This window comes from Acipenser ruthenus, chromosome 1 (genome assembly GCF_902713425.1).
Source record: "Acipenser ruthenus chromosome 1, fAciRut3.2 maternal haplotype, whole genome shotgun sequence".
NCBI lineage: Eukaryota > Metazoa > Chordata > Actinopteri > Acipenseriformes > Acipenseridae > Acipenser > Acipenser ruthenus.
In genome coordinates, this window is record NC_081189.1 from 34073156 (window position 1) to 34094732 (window position 21577).

General features: G+C 37.5%; 1 protein-coding gene across 1 annotated transcript in view; it reads left to right on the forward strand.

Annotated features, from left to right (window-relative positions):
• Positions 1 to 6061: 6061 nt before the first annotated feature.
• The window catches only part of LOC131737124 (E3 ubiquitin-protein ligase KCMF1), a 43733-nt gene continuing 28217 nt past the window's right edge, over positions 6062 to 21577 (forward strand). The window contains exon 1 of the mRNA XM_059024083.1: positions 6062 to 6333. Within this exon, the coding sequence (XP_058880066.1) occupies positions 6318 to 6333 (16 nt within the window). The 5' untranslated portion in view covers positions 6062 to 6317. The remainder of the gene's footprint in view (positions 6334 to 21577) is intronic.

Consider the following 21577-nt stretch of genomic DNA (forward strand, 5'->3'; position numbering starts at 1 on the left):
TATCTCCACTGTATTATCTGCTACAATGTTGCAGGTTGTAGAGGCTAAACAGCTTATGTATTGAGCAAAAAATGCTGTCTTTGTTTGTAATGAGAAATACATTTGTGAAAATGTATTCTAAAACGCAATGTAGATACATTCTAGTCTATTTTAATATATTTTAGTAGTATAAATAAATGAATGGATTTGCCTGGAGATAAACTAGCAGCAACACAGGTATCTCACACAAGTATCTCACGCAGGTATCTCAAATAGTTAATCGGAATATGCATGTTGCATTGAAGCAAATTACTTCACTCTTTGACAAATGCCTGTACCAACTCCTCTTAGGTAGGTTACCAAATCATTTGTTATGGTGTTTATTTTAAGTGTTGAGAGTTCTAGAGTTTAATAACCTTTTTTGGTATCTCTTAAGTTTTATCTTATAATCTTTTATTTGGAGTTGTGGATGAATTACCGACAGCATCACAAAATCCACACAACATGAGAGAAAAAACAGATACTAGACTAGCCAAAACTTTTGCCTGCTTGACTCAATTTAATACTGCATACATTTTTGAAGTTATGGAGGCTTTACTGAGTGGTCAGTGTTTCAGTCCTGAGAACTGTAAGATCTGATAGGCATCAGATATTCCAAGGAATATGTAATTCCATCACTGAAAGCTGGATTAATGAGTATGGAGTGAGCCACAGGAAGCTCTTCGTCCTGACTATCTCTTTCCAAATATATATGTGGTTGGAGTAATGATTTAGTCATGCTTTTGTTGCCATGGTATTGGGCCAGTTATTCCTTTGGAGGGTAGACTCAGCATCGATGCATATCTTATCAATGTAGCTGATCAAGCACATTCCACAAAGCTTTACTTTTACCCTGATCGGTAAGGTGTGTTTCGATATGATGAGCAACTGTTCAACGCAACAACATTGTTTGTAAATGCAAACAGGTGAACTACTGTGGAACTCACAAAGTAGAACTCACCCATGATCCTCTCCAAATAAACAGTGCAATGTGCATGTGTCAATATTCAACAGGAATTTAACACCAGTTGAATTTAACATGACTAGATCAGAGGATTCACATTTTTGGTGCTGGCAGTGCACCTGTTTCTATTATATTCCTATCTCAATCTGAAGTCAAAAGCAATGATAGGGGGAACATCCAGGTAGTGAGGGATATTTATAGTCTGGCCCTATAAGTTCTGGCAGAGAATAAGAGCATCAGCAGGTATACAGTTTAGTACACACAGTCCGTATCATAAGACAGTAAGTACAGTCTTATTACCAGAAACCAGAAAGAGGTTACTTACTGTATATAACATTGGCAAAGGAAATAGCCTTCCCAGTGGGCAGAACAATGTCCTGTTCCCCAGAACAGAATGGAAGAGACCAATCACGGGTGTTACAATTGGTTATTGCTGTAACTTGGGAGCTACTTGAAAATATACTTGTATGACAGTCAACATTGATGGGGAATATATATGGGGATTTTGATCCTTTACCTTTCATCCAATAAGGCTGCCTTTTTGACAGTTTTCCTGATCCTTGATGACTTCAAAACAGCTGCAAGGATTTTCCTTGAAATTTAGTGAGTGGTTATTTTTGTGTTTGCTGTGATTGTAAATAAAGTTTGTTGAAGTAATCCTGAACACTGCATGAGATGTGCATGCCAGCTACTTAAACATTTGGGTAAAAGATTCTACTCTGTAAGTGGCTGTTGGGCGTGCCTCAGCAGATTGTTCTGAGCCAGGATGAGTGCGTCGTGGCAACCGAGCAGCTTCAGAATCCCTTGTCGCCAAGCCGACAGAGAGAGAAGGAACCCCTGGATCTATACGATAAAGAAAAAGAAACAGAAACAAATAAAAGAATTAGGAATTTAGTTTAGTGAGACAGGGCCTAGTGTGTGTAACTGTAGTAGACTCTAGATGCGAGACCTCTCTATAAAGAGGAAGTAGCACATGACAAGACTACATGGCCCCTGTTTGTTTTGCAGCTTTTTCCTATTCCATTCAGTTTTCCTTATAGATGGAGAACCACTTTTCCATTTGTCATGAAACCTGTTATTAAAATTTTTCAGTATAAGTTATTGAGAATACAAGATTCTGGGGACATATGTATGTATGAATCATCATACAACATGTCACGCTTACATTTTTGCATATATCTGTAGAACAGCTTATCAAATTGGGTTCAAACATTTCATTGTTAATTCTTATTCTCTACAGTTCTGTATATACTTTTGATGTTTGTCATGGTCATCATCATGCTGATAGATCTGATTTTAAATTTATAGCTGTGGTGCGGGGTGTACGGTACATTACTGACATACTTGTCTCTTGTTTGTAAGTAAATAAAGCTAGGCACCTGTTCTGGCACTTTCAAACACAATCCTCTGTCTCTCTCTATCAGTTGATCACACACACACTCACAAATACATATTTAGAAGTACCGGCTTGGAAAATCTGTATCTGTCAGATTAAATTACAATTATGATAACATAATGAAGGCGTGAATAAACTGCTGTAATTCATTACTGCATAATAAACCTGCTGATTAGTTCAGCATTAATGATGTCATGCAGTTCAAGACAGAGTTGCATTGCTTAATTCATTAGTAAAATCACTTAACTGAATGGAATAGGAAAATGAGTTGTGTGATTTAACTCTAATGTATTAAAGTAAAAGAATACCCAAAACACAAATAAGCCATATCTCAATTTTTTTTTTTTTTTAAATCCATATTTAAAAAAATATTTTTTAATATTTATATTGTGATACTGTGGATGTGTTTCTGGAAATCTGGAATTGTAGGGAGTAACAGGCTTCATGAAGCATGGAAGCATGGGCTTCATCCCAAGACTATGCAAGAATGTAATGTGCATGCAGTCCCAGACCAATCCCAAATGAATAAACCATTTAACTACGTACCAGCAGTTGCTGAGTGTGGAGTGTTTTGGAGTACTTGCTGAATTGCTGTTTGACCCCTGGCTTTATGCTGCTGTGGAAGATACCTGCTTCTATGCTTCTTTCTTTCTCCTTCACTGAGTTATTATAATATCTTAAGTAAGAAACTTACTTACCTTTTTATGATGTTTGAAGTTTTGAGTAAATGGTGATGTTTCATAATGCTATTGCACAAATACTGTGCTTTACTATTATTGTTTTGGATAAATGCTAAGGTGCTTAAGTTTAGGAGCCACCCTTCAGGTTTAGTTGCCTGCCATAGATACTGTATATGTAACAGGCTACAGCAGCCAAAGTGTGTTTATAGAAGAAACAACCACTGCCAACTAGTGACCTGCTGCTTTGGAACTAGTTGCATTTTGTTTTGCTGGCAATGCACTGCTGAAATTGTAGCTAACAAAATAATTTCATAAATCTTACATGTTTTGCACCTCCATTTGCTTAATAGGTCTCAAATGTGTAGTTTTGAAAGAAACACATGTTATAGTAGATGTATTTTAATTCTAAAATGTGATATCTGGTATTACTTTAGGTTGTAAAAGAAGCTTTCCGTTACTGTGCCTTATTCTCAGGTTATCATCTGTTTGCACTTGCACTCCTTGGGTCATTTCACCTCAGCATAAAGCTACCGACACCAACAATAAGGCATGAAACCAACTAGCAGCTGAGAACTTGAATCTGCAAATCTAGGTCAGTACATTAGGTCTAGAAACAAAAATCATATCCCTCTTACTTAATTATAGTAATATTATGTTTACAAATGAACCCCTGGTTAGAGAAATATGTTGACCAGAGCTAAAAGAAAAGCTCCAAGCCCTCAAGCCCAGGAAAGCCTGCGGGCCCGACAGCATCATAAACGAGATGCTGAAACACAGCAGCCCCAGGATGCAGGAGGCCCTGCTCAAAGTATTCAACCTCATCCTGGCTGCGGGCTGTTTCCCTGACATCTGGAACCAAGGGCTAATAACACCAATTCATAAAAGTGGAGACAAATTCGACCCCAATAATTACCGAGGCATATGTGTGAGCAGTAATCTGGGGAAGGTGTTCTGCAGTATCATTAATGCCCGGATACTGGCCTTCCTTACCGAACACAATGTCTTGAGTAAGAGTCAGATTGGATTTCTGCCAAATTACCGCACCTCTGACCATGTTTACACCCTACACACCCTAATAAACAAACATGTGCACCAAAAAAATAAAGGAAAAATCTTTGCTTGTTTTATAGATTTTAAAAAAGCATTCGACTCAATTTGGCATCCAGGTCTATTCCTTAGAATTCTTGAGAGCGGTGTAGGGGGTAAAATTTATGACATCATTAAGTCAATGTATACAGAGAATAAGTGTGGTGTGAAAATTGGAAACCAAAGAACAGGGTTTTTCACCCAAGGGCGTGGAGTGAGACAGGGCTGCAGTCTGAGCCCAACACTGTTCAACATCTACATCAACGAGTTGGCTACGGTGCTGGAACAGTCTGCAGCCCCTGGCATCACTCTACACGACAAAGAAATCAAATTCCTGCTCTATGCAGATGACCTGGTCCTGCTGTCACCCACTGAACAGGGGTTGCAGCAGAGCCTGGCACTGCTGGAGCAGTACTGTCAGAAATGGGCACTGACAGTAAACCTGGACAAGACCAGAGTTATGGTATTCCAGAAGAAAGCCAGATCTCAGGGAAACAGGTACCACTTCACCCTGGGAAACAACACCTTGGAGCATAGCACCAGCTACAATTACCTGGGTCTAAAAATCAGTGAGTCTGGGAACTTCAACCTGGCTATAAATGCATTAAGAGATAAAGCGCGCAGGGCTTTTTATGCAATAAAGAATCGGCTATACAAAATTAAACCACCAATAAAAATTTGGCTAAAAATTTTCGACAGCATAATAAAGCCAATCCTTCTGTATGGTAGTGAAGTATGGGGTCCCCTTATGAACCCTGATTATAAAAAATGGGATCAAAGCCCCATAGAGAATTTCCATCTGGAATTCTGTAAACACCTCCTGCAGGTTCACAGGAGTGCAGCCAATAGCGCTTGCAGGGCTGAATTGGGCCGGTTCCCCTTACTCCACTCCATACAGAAACGAGCGCTCAACTACTGGGTCCATCTACAGCAGGCTGATCCGCAGTCCTACCACCACACTGCACTGCGGAGCTGCTCACAGCCCCCACAAGAGAATCCCCTCAGTAGAATGGTACTGAAGCTCAGCCAAATAAGTCAAATTAATACCAGCGAGCTTCTGAACACCACCAACAAAAAACTCCCAGCACAAAAAATGAAACAAATTAATCTAAATCTGGAAAACAATTATAAAGTACACTGGAATAACGAAATTGAATCACACAATAAATTACAATGCTATCTGGCCCTAAAAAAAAAATTTACCCTGGCAGAATATCTGGTCAGGGTCAAAAACACAAAACATAGACAGATCCTGACCAAGTACAGACTCAGTGACCACAGCCTGGCCATCGAAACTGGCCGGCACAAAAAAACCTGGATTGCCAAAGAAAAAAGGCTGTGCGGTCACTGTGATCTGGGAGAGGTAGAGACAGAAATGCACTTCCTGTTGTCCTGCTCAAAATACACAGAGATACGGGAGAGATATATCCCCCAATTCAAAAAACAAATGGCAGAGTTTAACCTCCTCTCCATATCGAGTAAAATCCCCATCCTTCTAGGAGAGGAGGAGCGAACTGCAAATCTAGCAGCACAGTATGTGTCTGCCTGCCACAACCTGAGGGACAGTGTGTGACACCCTGCATACACGACCAGGGGTTACTGGTGATAGGGAGGGAGGTATATTGTTCAAAGGGAAGGGAACAATGGTTTTTTGTGTTTGTTATGTTCTGTAATTGTATTTCCGTTTTATTATTTTTGTTTTGTATTATAAAAGCTTTGGCAATACCTGAGCGCTCTCGTCATGCCAATAAAGCATTTTTGAATTTGAATTTGAATTTGAATTTGAAATTAGTTTAGGAAGACAAAAAGGAATGAGATCCCGCGTAATGCGGAACGGTTGAGCGCCTTCTTACCCAGAACGTTGTATCACAACACCCTTGTGTCTGAGTAAATAAATAAATGAGTGGACTTGTGCGGTAGGCTGGTTGGGTAAGTGTGTAAGCATGTTGCGAAGCGCTCCCTCTAGTGGTGCGAGGAGAGTCCGCCAGAACACAGTCAGTACTACAGTAGTGACAGGCGAGGGGGAGGCAGAGAGCTGGAAGCTCCGGATCCATCTTCATGAGAAAAGAAGCGAAAGAGAGAGCGAGTCCCGGCTTCAGTTCTCGAAAGCGGCGTCTTCTTGTGTCATCCGTGCCAGGGAGCCCGAGGAGGGGCCTGTGCCAGCGTCTGTAGGATGTCCCGACATGAAGGTAAGGGGTGGAAAACAGTTAAGTGAAGGGAAAGACGGCCGAAAAACAGCAGCACTTATTCAGAGGGTAGCCGTGTTTTGTATTGAAATGCATTGGAGGAGGCGGGTGATGGCGGCCGCCATGAAATTTGCCACTTTTTCCCAAGCCCCCCCCCCCCTCTCGCTAGCAAGCTAAAAGCCGACTGCGCTGTAAAGATGCAAGGACGAGACTAAAACAAACCACCGGGGTGGGCCCATACATCACCCACCCTGCTAAGAGTGGCAAAGCAAGAATCGGCGATTCTCTTAGCTTTACTGTTAGGGTGTGTGCTGTTTATATGTTGTTTAGCTGTTGAAAAAAAATAGTATTTTTCTTGCCTCCCCCTCTCATCTACCTCGGAGCTGTTGATTGCACTGTCATCAAGGTGGCCGTTGCTAGGAGGATGAGGCCTGTGACAGGCCTACTTCTAAAAACAGATAGTTTTTTTGACCTATTATTAAAAGAAATGTATTTATAATTTGTCATACTATTTAGGAAACTAGTTCGGGATCTGTTCAATCATGTTTTGATTTTGTTTTTGTATTTTCCTTGATTAGAAATTGTAAATGAATATCCTCCAGCTAGGCCGATCTACTACTGCCTTGAGTTTTTTTATTTTAAGTTCAGTATCCTAGTTTTTATTTGGCTAATTTAATCGTATTACATTACTTGCATGACATTTATTAATCAACCGGTTAGTTGGTTTTTGAATGCTTTGGTTATCCGGATTTGTTTTAGTTATTAATTGTTACCGGTGCCGTACAACAATCTACACGGTTATTATTTCTTTTTTTAAATTGACATTTACCGATACATGTTACCATGTTAGTATTTATTTTCTAATAAACACTCAAGTATGTAGATATGAAGTGTCATACTAAATTGAGATCAGTTTGTTTTTAATATTGACTTCTTCAACATGCGTAAACGAGACGCTTATTTTGTATGACTACACAATTAAACGTTTGTTAGGGGAACTCTATGACTCTTGCGTTTTGCTGCCAATAATTAAACAGAGCAGCATTTTTTTTAATTGCTCTTATTTGGAATTTCTATAATTTAATTGAAATCCAATACATTACGATCTTTCAAAAAGGTTAAAATGCTACATACATTTGGGCTGGCCCTCTTTGAATACACCTGTGATAGAAGCACTGGGGAATATTGAACAACGCGATTAACTTTCCCACACCCACATTTCATCATAAGCACCAGCAATTTAATTTCCTTTGAAACCTACAGTACATTACCTGTGTGACATACAATGACGCCATCTTTAAAATGGAAGGGAGCTAGGTGTTTGCCTCTTGATCCGTACCTATTGTACATTACTATTTTGATATCAACTGTGGTAAACTTGGTTATGACAATATTTATTTTTACCAGAGTATGAGATTCTGGAGAAATAGGCCACTTCAGCTGTTTGTCTGTCACACTTGTACATGCACATGGCTGTAGATCATGGTGGTTGTCATAAGTGATGGCTCTAAATATTCCTTTCTGGCTTTATCCATGGTGATGGGGATGTCATGGAGGTGGCTATATGCACTTACAGTGTCACTTTTAAAATAAATCACTGAAATGATTTGACATTTCCACAATACGTCTGTATCAATGTTTTCATTCTCTTTAGCATGCAAGTTATTAAGAGTAGGCTGCAAGAACCTGAGTATACTAGTATTGATGCAGGGTATGTCAAACTTCAATTTTTACGTATGTAAGTGAGGGTTGCAGATCATGGTGATTTACATTTACTGATTGCTCTAATTTTTCATTTGCAGCTGTGTTGGTGGATGTGCGCTGCTAACACACCTGTTTGTTTTGTAACTATCACCATTACAGTCAGGCTGCAGTGTCCTCTGAACAGGCTGATTTAAGTACACTGATTGACAGTACAACTGAGCATTAACCCTGCTTAGTTTATGTGTAATGCAGGTGCCACTAGAGTCTAGACTGTATCTGTGGCCAGAAATGTATTGGTTGATGAAAGCTAGCTTCTTTGTTAGCAAAACAAAAAGTTCACTAAACTATTACAATCCTCAATGTGTGCGATTTAAAAAAAAAAAAAAAAAAAAAAAAAAAAAAAAACACATTCTTATGAGATGTAATTCTGTACTTGTTAAACCCGGCTGTCACAGTCCAGTTTATTTTGTCGTTTAGGAGAATTATCAAAAGCTGTTGTTTTATAGCCTATAGTCAAACTCGGCAGTGAAAGTGATACAATTACATCAAATCTTTCCTTAAGCTTTAATGTTTCATTATTGGAGCTTAGAGCTATCTGACAAGTACCTGCTTTGTATTGCAGGCCCTATCCTGACCAGGACCAGCAGCAAATGCCATAATGTCATTTTGAAGTATACTCCTGCCAAATTAAGAAATTAGTTTAAATTAATAATCAGGATTATTAATCTAAAGAAACAAAGGGATTGTTAAAAATGAATTGTACACACATTTTGTGATCAGTTTATGGTGCATAAGATGGATTTAATAATATTGCATTTAATTTTTACAAATGTACCTTTCCACACTTTTTGTTATCTTTCCACAAACATGAAGGTATTTCTTGAACGCCAGCCATAACACTGTCAATAGTGCCAGCCGCGCCACCTTGGGCAGCTAGACAACTCAAACTTGATGTGCCGAGTCTCCAATGAGTTTCAACTGTTCTTGAGGGATTACTGTCTCCAATTCCTTCAGGGAGTGTCATGAATGACAGTTGCTAAACAAATAAATCAGTCACTGACCTTTAATATAAAACTGCCACATAACTCAAAACATTACTAGTGTGTGTGTTTTCTTTTGTGTCCAATTGCTTACAGGATGGAAGTGGTTTATTGAGAAGTTCTAATACTATGTTTGTATGAAATTGGTAGTGAAGGGAACCTAATAAAGTTGATGGAGATTTAGTTATGATATACTTTGCTTTTACAGGCACTTTGTGAGCTAGAAGTAATTGGTAATTGGTCAAGCTGGAGGTCTTTGTGCTATGTTCAGAAATGGGATGTTTTGATGAATGCTGATACTGAATATTCAATATTAAGAATTCTTGCTTGTTTATTTGTATAGTATGGGAACTTGGTCTTTGTCTGAAATAGTGACTTAAGTTAAGTTATAGGGAACAATAGGTATATGTTGTCTTTACAAGAGAATGGCCCAATCTGTCTCGGACTGATTACCAAAACTTTGAGTGACTCATTTCTGTTCCTGAATAAGCAGTCGTTATAAGGCTTGATCTATCAGCACTGATCTCTAGTGAGACAGCTTTATTACCGTACATATTACTGTTTTAATTTGTGTAGGAAGACTTTCATGTAGCCTTTTAAACCAATTGCATTTCAGCTGAGAAAGCTAGGTTTCTGAATGGAGCGACATTTAATATGGTACAAATAGAAAGTATAAGTTGCGTGCCGTTATGGGCAGTTTCGTTACTATTTAAGTTTGTCATTAAATTGATAAAACCTTTCACTTGTTTTCATGTTCATATTGGACTTGTATTTTATTAAAGATTTCAGCAACAGCGCAACTTAAAACATGACCAGCAGCAGTTTACACATCTATTTCCAATAGTGCTGGGACAAATATTCGAATATTCTAACAAATATTTTTTGACATGTATTCGGATACAAAAATCAGATGTTTTGTATTTGCTACAAGTGACATGTGAGATTTTAATATATCATGAACTGGACAGGATTTATTGATTGACATATGACAGCAGCCAATAACTAGGCTGTACTCACTTATTGGTAGACACGGGCATCCGGGGCAGGTTTAGTATAACCTACAGATCTCAACTGGTAGTACCGTCAGGCTAGTCAAATTAGACCTACATTTTAAAATGAGTGTGCAAAATAAATCTAAATGCTACAGTCATTACTGCAGCAGATCATGTAAAATTATTTGGAAGCCAAATATATACCAAGTAGTAGTATGAGCAGAAAAAGACATTAAAAGCACCACAAATAAAGAAATAAAATAAATGTCAGTAATTTCAGAGACTTTAAAGTTTTTATATTTTTTAGCCTCCTGGATTTATTGTCCAGCTACATACCTGCCCCCCTAGCTCGACACTGTCTGTCAATTCCAGCAAACTCCATGGATGCAGAGATAGCTGTGTCTAAATACGAACAGGTATTTACACAGCAGACGGAATGAAAAAAACAACATTTCAGAATAGTTTGAGTTACTGTTTAAAACCAGAACAGTTGTTTTTTTTTTATAACAATAACAGAAACACAGCAATCCTAGAACGATCCTCTGGATTTCAGTTTTCTTTTCTTTTAGCTTTTCTACTTTGTCACATGCTTTTGTTAACTACATGTTCATACTTTGTTACACCACTGTGAAATTTAAGATTTAAATCGCTGAAACCATGAAATTTAAGACCTTGAAATTTACAAAAATGTACTGTTAATTTGGTAGGGCCCTACTTATCGGACAGGAAAAATTCTGAAATGCCTTGCTTAAACAGTACCTAACTTCCTGAAAATGTTGTGTAGTGATTTTTATATAGATTGTATATATTATATTTTTTTGTTGCAAGTTTTTGTCCCCTTCACTTTACAACACCATTTATTTCCACTTTTTGTTTTATTTGAAGTGTTTAAATTTCAGTTTTCGTTTGCTTATTCAGCTACAAAAAGGCACGAGTAAACCTCATGTTATTCCTTTATGAAAACGTGTCTATGGCCACTGTTTACTGTGAAGAAATGGCAATAGCAAGGAATGAAAAAAATAAATAACATGCAGTGTCAACTTCTATGTAGTATTTATTTTGGGAATAAACAAAACAAAGTTTAACTTGAACTGCTATTTGGCATCCTTTGTTTTGTAGTTAATTCACTGGGGTAAAGTAAGGCCTACACAACTTATTCTTTACTCCTGTGATAATTTTCTATTTTAACCCTTTGCAGTCCATTTACTCAGCGCCTGTCAGGCTTGTCGGGTCCAATTTTCACACGCGCTGTTTATTTTATACATGCTGTTTTAAAAGTAACTTTTTTCACAGTAAAACAGGTTTAAAAGGCACTGCCTATCAACAGGGCACTCAGTACTGCATCTCCAGCCCCGCCCCACCCCTTGTTCGCTGTATTTATCACATATCTCTTAATAGTAGGGCATACTGATAAACCATCTCCTGATCACTCGATTTATCACCAAACTCCTCAATAATGCTATCCAAGTCATTATTATTTTATTACTATAACATCTCAAAAAGCTCTGCAAAGGTCAGCGATATTCTTTGACCGCTGGATGCGGAAGCAGCTATCTTGTTTGTTTGTCTGTGGTGAAGGGACTATGCGTATGGCTCAGATCCCGTGTTCGTCCCAGCACTTATTTCCAGTATTCTACCAGGGAAATCGTGTGTGTGAATGCAGAACATTTAATACAGGCTCATGGATCATACACGTCATAATTCCAGTCAAAACTCTGCAGTTTTGCTTTTACAGACCAAATAATATGAATCCATTAACCGAGGGTCCAGGCGATTGTGATATGTGTTATTCAAACGGTTATTTATTACCTGGCATGTTTAGTATGGGAAAGATTCTGATCAGTTCTCCGAACAAATCACTAATCTGAATAGGGTCCAGTCCCAACTCGTGCAGATTAGCAAGAGGATACTGTACCTGTAAAATAGTTCAGCTGAATGTTAGGCACAACTGAAAAGATCTGTGTGCCGTGACTGTATTAGTTGGGACAATATGGCCTAGTATTTAAATTAATTGAATTTTCAAATGCTGTACTATGCTTATTTTTAAAAGCTTGATGTCATAATTAAAAGTAAAACATTTGTACATTATTTATCTGATTGTCTGACATAAGCTTGTATTGCAAGTCCATACTAATATTGTTTGATGGAGATTTACCTTCTGTTTTGCCAAACAAATTTGAGTTACCAACAAAATTATGTACCAACAAATATTGACATTATGGAACCTTGAGAGAGGGGTAAAAAGAAACTTCAATAGGCGTGTTTTAAAAAGTGACATAATGGAACAGCCCCAATTACCTTGGTGACAAACTGAAAAAAATACTAATGATATAAATAGCCAGGGGAAGCAACTCCTGGTTGGAACAGCAGGGAGAAAATGATTTGTGTAATTATTTATTTCTTAGCTGACACCCTTATCCAGGGCGACTTACAATTGTTACAAGATGTCACATTATTTTTACATACAATTACCCATTTATACAGTTGGGTTTTTACTGGCGCAATCTAGGTAAAGTACCTTGCTCAAGGGTACAGCAGCAGTGTCCCCACCGGGGATTGAACCCACAACCCTCCGGTCAAGAGTCCAGAGCCTACTCCACACTGCTGCCCTGTAGTTATTTATGATTTATTGACAGGAGTAGTGCTTTACTGTGACTGTGTTTTGTTACATATTCCTGCTTGTCTCTTTGAAGGACTTTACATAAAGTAAGCTTTGCTTACAATTCAGTTGTGATGGAACTTGCTTAGGACATATCAAGGAGACTGATTTATAAATCCTTTAGTTAGGAACTGACAGTTGTACGAAGTACCTGATTTCCTTCATGTACACCTACCTAAGGTGTGTGCACTCTGAGGCATCTGAAACTAAACTAATGATATTGGAATGTGGAATGATGAATTATGTGCAGTAAGGTGACCAGCGAACGAACAGGCAGGATCTATTTTGATGAGCAAAATGGTGGGTCTTTATTTTAAAGCCTTTTCAGACAATAACATAAAATAGCCTTGTTCAGTATGCAACTTTTTTTCAATCTAGATTGAGTTAAATTCTGTACTTGATTGACCACCTGTTCCATTACATGACATCAGTGTGATCATAACAAAACCGCAAGAGGGTTTTAGGTGTTTTCATGGTGAAGATTTCAAGTAGTGTGTGCAATTTTGTGTCAATGAAAGCATAAGCTAGACTATATGGTCCTGTTCCTGTAATGAGAACCTGTTGGGTCCCCACAAGTGTCTTGCTTCATCAATGTAACAGGACATTTATGCACAATTAGACCAGCAAGACTGATTAGCAAGTGTTTATAATATTGCTTCAATAAAATATGCATGTAAGTGCAGCATCTTGATTCTCGGTAATGAAAACTGATTAGCAATGCACATGTTACATTTTAATCCTGGGTCTAATTCAGGTGTTTTTTTTTTCTTTGGGTTTTGCAAGACTTTAACCCTCTGGGACTGTTTCAGCCATGTGGTGCAGGGTGAGTCATACAGCGCAGGTTCATGTCCTGCTGTGCGAAGTGGCAGGTCTTCGCTTGGGATTCCGAAAGGAGTGTCGCATTGGCTCTGGCGCTCCCGGATTTGTGCACTTATGCCAGAATACTTGATACTCAGTACCTATTCCCTAGGGTGCTTCGTTGATGCCTGTAATATTAATTTTATTACCCCCTTGCTTCTACTTTGAACCAGTTTTAAGCTAGTAGTACTGATGCACAGCTTTTAAATTTGTGTGAACTGAACTTCTATCAATTTCCACTTCATGAGTCCTTCTCTACTGGTCAGCTGGAAAAATATATAAGTGTATCTGATAAATGGATGTTTATTTCTGTAAATAATATCCTTCTAACCCAACCCAAACAACATTTGTAGAACTAACTTGCAGGCACCTAATTCATATTTGGTCTTCATACTGTATATGTGCTACGTAATGCAAGTTTATCGATGGCAGGAAAGGTCAGACTCTCTTCCAAAGCAGCAGATAATTTAAATGAGCTGCAGTGAGGCCAGGGCCAGTGCTCTGGTAGGAAGGCCAAGACTAAAGGTAGTACAACAAGTTAAGCATCCTTAAGGAAGGTAAATAGTTTTGTATAGTCATTAAAATTAACTTTCACTTGATATTGCAGGCCCTACTTGTGAGATTTGAGTAGAGCATGTTGGTCTTACCCTTTCTTTTAATAGGTGACATGGTATCTGCAGTTTGAGACTTTCCAGGTTTTAGTATGAGCTTCATTCATTTGCAACAGTGACATGCTGGTGTACAGATTTCAAGGAGGAAAATCATTTTGGTGATGTAGTTTACTTTCCATTTTATGGAATCAAGTCCCCTGGGTTTAGCTTTGCGCTTCTGGCTGTTGCTGCCTGCAAACAAAACACTTGTTTTGTTAGCTGCACAAAGAATGTGAGAAATTCAGTTTTTGGTGGTCCTGTGTTTGTAGGGCTATATTTAAAAAAATAAATAATGTGTGCTACTGTAAATGCAAATTTAGCCTTGTCTAATCCAAGAACTTAATGAACCCATCTTTTTGATCAATGGCAGAATTATTTCAGCAAGTTAGGGAAATATCATTATGGTCAGTACACAGTAGGATCTGGCTCCATTTTAAATGCATTGTCAGTTTGTAGCCTGATACTGATAGAATAAGTTGTTCAGTGAGGATACTGAGGATTACAATATAATCCAATTCCCTTTTCCCAGGTTATGACCTAGCATTTGGAGGTGAATCCTTTGTTCCCCACTTGCTCTTCTGATACTAATTTTTTCCCTGGAAAGTCGCTTTAAGCTTCCTTTTTGTAAACAAAGCTGTAGAAACTGACAACATAGACTGGCTTTGGAGTCTTGAGGTCCAAATTCCTGGTGAAATTACATCATTGAAAGTAGTCTGTTGAAATATCTGCTGCTATTGGGAGAGACATTGTCTTATCTGATGCTTTCTCCATGCAAACAACAATTCCTGATCGATACAAGGACCTTTAGGGGATGGATCTGCTTTCTTATAAAAGTGCCTGTCTATTCCCATTCTGCTCAGTAGTTTTTGAGGCACGACAGTGTTTCTCATGCTTAAATGTATGTTTCTGTTCCTTATTGGTTTCTCTTGGGAAGCCCACTTCTGCCCTCCTTTCTTTGGTGTGGAGGGGTGAGTGGCGTGTTTCTGCTCGGCTGAAGTGAGGAAAGCTCAAAGCCTATTGTAGCCCAAGGTCACTCACTGTGTTCTTTCAGGGCTTGATGAAATAATTAGTCTTCAGTTCAAAAGAGGAAAACAAACTTCTAAAACAATTAAACAGCATCATGCACATTATGATCCGTTTTATAACCAACTACTGCACAGTAATGTTTAATCACGCAATCATACAATCTTAAGTCTGAAGAACCTTCTTACACCAGTAGTCTTGCAAGACGTTCGTTACAATTGAGATATCAACTTGCTGCTCCTCAGTAGCTTGGTCCATTTTGTTCCTATTGTCAGATAGAAACAGTGTCAGTGTTAGTCATTGTATTGTTGCTATTCATTTTAAATGCTGCTTCTTTCAGCAACAACATGCAATCCTCACTACTGTGGAATAGGCTTAATGGTTGGCTGAAACTGTGTAATGCAATGGATAAACATTTCCTTTGGTACAACATTAAAGAACTGTTTTAAATGTAATGTTGGGATTATAATTAATAATAAACTATTTTGTATAGCGCCCTTAAAAGTAAACATCTCGGAGCGCTTCACAATTAATAGTACAGCAATAAATAAACAGATTATACATAAAAAAGCACATACAAATCATAAATGCCTTTCTAAAAAAAAGTAAGTCTTTAAATTAGCTTTAATTTCTACACTGGGGGAGGCAAGAAGCTAAAATGTTTATCAACTGGACTACTATTTAGATTTAGTAACATTTTATGTTTGTCTGATTTAATGTTACTGTTTTGAAAGTGATTTAATATGTTCCTTTTAATTGGGCAATAAATAGTTATCTTTGCAAAAATTCACTGTTTCTGTGTTAATTAGGATTGGGCCACATTATCACAGTATCTGTGTTCTCCACAGCAGTGTGCTGTTGTACCTTTTTCAAGTGCAATGTAGTAAAAGCTACAGTTCTACATCTCGATTTCGTACGCTTGTTTAAAAGGCACAGCAGATGGGTTGGAATAATTACTAATCCTTCATTTTTGGTGTCTTGATTTATGTATTGTACTAAAATATTGGTACATTTAACAGTGATAATTGTTTCTGACAGTTATATAAATGTCCTGGCTAGTCAAAATACTTGCTAACATTAATTACTGTTGTGCCTGAGATCCTGCAAAAAAAAAACAACCTGTTTTTAACCTTTTGTAACTAAAATAAATAAATAAATACATAAGTAATACCTGTCATGCACTTTTATTCACTATACAGTAGGTTACAAATGGTAGAGTTTTGAGTATGCATGTTACAGGAAACATTTACATTTTTAAACATGTCAACTGGTACTACACTAGGAAGTCAATTACTGCTTTACTTCCTGGTCATTTCACCCCAGCACTTCCTACAGGATCTAAGCATCTTGCTGGCTTCTGTATATTACCTTTTATTTAACCAGATGAGTCGACTGAGAACAGATTCTCATTTTCAATAACGACCTGGCCAAGAGGCTCACACCATAGGAGCAAAAATACACAACACAATACAATTCATACAAACATACAAAAACATTTAAAACAATACAAATCAGTATTAGCAGGCATAGGTATCAGTCAGCAGGAATTTAACTCTGCGGCTAAAGGCATCCACAGTAAGAAAACTGTAACTTTAGTCTAAGTTGTAACACATTCCAATCATTAGCTGCAGCAAACTGAAATGCGCTGCGACTAGAGACTGTAGAAACCTTAGGTAGGACTAGTTTAATAAATTCATCTGACCTTAAATTCTAAGATGACGATGAAAATTGTAACAAATGATGCAAATAGATAGGGGTTATACCAAGCAAAGATCTGTAAATTAATAAATAAAGATGGCAGTGGTGAGTATGATGGAGAACCAGTCACAAATCTTATCACTCAATGGTGCAAGACATCAAGCCTCCTAAGAGCGATTCTGGAGGCCATTTTATAAATGACATCACCATAATCAAGAATGGGGAGAACCGACGTCTGAACTAGAATGTGCTTCGTAGAATGAGTAAAACAAGATTTGTTGCAATATAAAAAACCAAGTCTAGCCTTAACTTAAACTTGTAGATTGTCAATATGTGTGTTAAAAGTTAATGCACTATCCAACCATATACGAAGATATTTAGAAGTTGTGACTTGCTCCAGTTCAGTCTTTTAAGAGTTATAATTTTATAGTCACCATTACAAACACCACTGCAATTTTTTTTCTATTTAACATCATAAATAGCATGTCATTCATTGGACTAATCAGCTTGTTATTTACTGATGGGAAAGAAGCCTCTGAATTTGTGGGGACAGTTTCACTCTCCAGGTGAAATGACCCAGGAAAGGCAAGACAGTCTAAAAGAATGCCTTACAAACTGATTTTCCTTTACCAAGTATAGTACCAGATGTCATGTTTTAAAATGAAATTACAGGTTTTCTACAATTTGTGTTTCCTTTTAAAAACTGAACATTTGAGACCCATATAGTGAAGGGCAGTGAAGATTTGTGGAAGTATTTTGTTAGTCAGAAACTGTTGTGAAACAGAAGAGCTCACCTCATTTAATGGAACATATGTTTACTTTAAGCCATTACAATATCAAAGGCATTGACGATTGTAAAAAAAAATTGAATTTTTCTTGCCGAGTTTCATTTCATCACTGCTGTGCAAATAAAACAGTCCTTTCACACTGGTTTGTATGGAAAATGTGGCTAGATGTATATGGCTTTACTCTTCATTGTAGTGTCTCATGCCTTCCCAAAAGAGTTAAAAATGAAAATGGGTGATGCAAGAACAATATTGCCTGTCTAGTGAAAACTGACTGGCAGGCTTTTGGACTTGCTTGGTTTTCTGGGTCAAAATGAAGTGCTGTTGCTGTGTAGATTTCAGTGTGTGCGTGTGAAAGTTATTTAATCAGCCAGAAAGAGTGCAATGCTACTTCTTCTGAAGACATGTTATGGAAAAGCTGGCAACCTTTTACCCTTACATGTATGAAAACAAATGGCATCCTCCTATGAGGCTATCTTTCATTTGCATCCTCCATATGTCCCCATTTGAAGACCAGAGGTTATTTATAATTGGTGCTGGATCTTTTAGGTGTTTTATTTGAGAGCCCAACCTACTTTTATAAATCCTTTGCCTTTTTAGAGGAAGGTATTTGTTTTCAGCCAGCTCACGTTCTTTATTGAAACACCCTGAAACCTGTAAATAGTGCAATGAGTTTCAGAGGATTTGACGATTTAATTTGACAACATTCAATTTTTTCTTCTTTCAGATCCACTGCATTAAATACTAGTGCTGGGACAAATATCAGAATATTCGAATGAATTTTTTTTTGGCATGTATTTGGATACAAAAATCGAATGTTTGTATTCGAAATGACAAAAATACCTTGCACGTATTTACCACAGTAAAAAATGGCAAATGAAAAAGAGCTCTGTGTAAGAGAGATGATAGATAGATAGAGAATAATAATAATAACAAAAAAAAGAATCAACACAGCAGCTCTTGAGCCTCTATTAAAAGTTTTAGACAGTAAAAAGTAAACAAACCAGATTATGCTCGCGCACGTATAGTATCTCTATGGAAAGCCATCTGGGACAAAAATGCGTTGTGCTGCTTTAAAGTGAGACAGAATCTCATGGGATAGCAAAAAGGCAAGCACTTCACATTCTGAAATTCTTCGCTTAAACAGTACCCAACTTCCTGAAAATGTTGCAGTGATTTTTATATAGACTGTATATATTATATGTTTTCTTGTGACTTTGTTATGTGGAATTTGGTAAAGTAGAACCAAAATGGTGTGTTTTTTTTTCCCCCCTTCACGTCACAATGCCATTTCCATGTTTTGTTTTATATGAAGTGTTTAAAGTTACATTTCATTTTTTGTTTGCTTGTTCAGCTACACAAAGGCACAAGTTTACTATGAAGAAACAGCAATGGCAAGGAATGGAAGCAAAAATAATAAAGTGCAGTGTCAACTTTATGTACTATTTATTTCGAGAATAAACAAAACAACGTTTAACTTGAACTGCTACTTGGCGTCCTTTTATTTTACAGTTAATTCACTGGGGTAAAGTAAGTGCTACACAACTTATTCTTTACTCCTGGGATATTTTTCTATTTTAACTTGTTGCATATTGTAAGTTTTTGCTGTAAAATAAAGGCACACACACGGCCACGACCCCTGCCGCTGCTGCAATGCTGTCCCTGCCTGCGTTCAGAGCAATGTAATGGCTTTTATTACTTTTTGAAAAACGAACGAATATACAAACAAATATTTAAATTGAGCGAATATCCAAACATGAAAATCCTGTGTTCGTCCCAGAACTATTAAATACTGAGGTGGCAGAAATAGGCCTAATCAATACTGACTGCTGCAAGGTCGCTGTCAGTCATATGTTATGGCATGTCTGACTTGCTTAAGTGAATCAAAGACTTGTACTGAAATAGTCCTGTAGTCTTTCTGTTTCGCCATTAAATATTAGCCCGATAAGGCAGTCATTACATGCTGTATGATCGTCATCAAACCTGCTTTCATCGTTGCTACTCTGTCGGGCACAGTTTAATGCAGCTGATCTGAAAAGCATACATTGTGACAAAGCTTCTGCAACTTTGACCATGTTTAATGACAAACATTTTCTTTAAGACACATTATTACAGTATTTTTGGGCAACAAGAATTGTAAGTAAGAAGTAATGCAAATTGTGTAAAGAGTAATTTCTCCATTTAAAAAAAAAAAGTCATCAACTTGAGTACATGAAACATTTGTGTACCATAACATTAAGAATTTGTACTTTATTGGCACCCCAAACATTTTCTTCTGGACCTTCAGTTTTTTTAGTTGAGAGTCCTGGACCCCCAATGGGAAAATTGTTTTGGAGCGCTCTGGATTGAATTGTTGGTGTTGCTCTGCTCATATTGTAAGAGGTACCTGTATCCTGTATTTTCTGTAGAATTATTTGTGTGTGTGTAGTGAAATGTGTGTATCCACTTAAGCTAGCCTTTTGTGAATGGTTGTTGTTGTTTTATTTATTTTTTATTTTTTTTAAATTTTCCCCTCCTATAGCTGTCATATACTATACAAGAGACCAAGTGGCTAATATCTTCATAATTGCACTTTGGACACAACATGCTGATTTTTTTTTTTTAATGTAAATTTCCCATCCCAACAAATTAACATTTTGTTTGTGCTTTACCAAAGGCATTAGGAAAGGCACACACTTATTGGTGAGTGTGTTTTAGAAGTAGCATTATATAAAGCGTTTTTTTCATGGGAGGAAAGTTAAACCTTGGTGAATGTTTACTATCAAGCTTTTATGGTGGGATTTATTTTTAAATAAGGTCATGTGATCTGAGAGAGAGCTTTCCTGTACTGCTCGAATGTTGCTGAGTCCTCTTTGTGATTGGCACTCCTGATATCTAAGGTTGCGGATATTTTTGTGTATTTGTGTCTCTTGCCTAATACAGACTCTGTGAGCTGCCTAAATTGAAAATGAATACATGTGCTTACATTTATTAGTCTAGACATAATACAAATACATTTATGATTTATATTTCCATGGGCAATGCTGATGCAGACAGAATGGAGGTTATGGAAGTTTATTTTTTTGGCATTTAGAATTGAATGACTAGTGCAAGATAAGGTAACCTACATTTTCATGAGAGAACATGGACTGAATCGTGGAATTCAGAAGAAGAAAACGGAATTAGGCACCTGAGGACATTACCACAAAATCGGTTTAGACAAATTAAAATATATATGTATAGATTTTAAAAAGTACATTGAAATAGCACAGTGTTTGTATGACAAGAGGCTTCAAGAAACACACGTCATGGGAGCGCATGAAAAAACTATTTTTGCACCTCACGGCCACCATACATGACCGTGATTTAAACTGTAAAAAAGCGCTGCCTCTCGTGCCCCTTAACTTGCTAGCTACCGTTAAATAATAAAAAAACTTTCATTTGCTGTTCCATGGTACTCTGATCCATTTTGTTCCTATTGTCACGTAGAACTTGCGTGTCGGTATTAGTCAATGTATTGTTGCTATTCATTTTAATAGCTGCTTCTTGCAGCAACAACATGCTCTCGTCACTGCTGTGGAATAATGGTAGGCTGGAACTCTGATGCAATGGATAACCATTTTCATTGGCACACCATTAACCCTTTGCGGTCCTGTGTCGGACCAGGTCTGACATTTACAATTTTCCCTTTCCGGTCCGATGTTGGACCCTGTCCGACATCATCATCAAAAAGACATAAAGCACAGGTTGTTTTAAATGTAATGTCGGGAGTATAATTTCATTTTTACTGTGTTAAGGCTCGGGTTCAAACTATCTTACACAAATTCAATGGTTATCAGATCAGGGCTCGAAATGAACG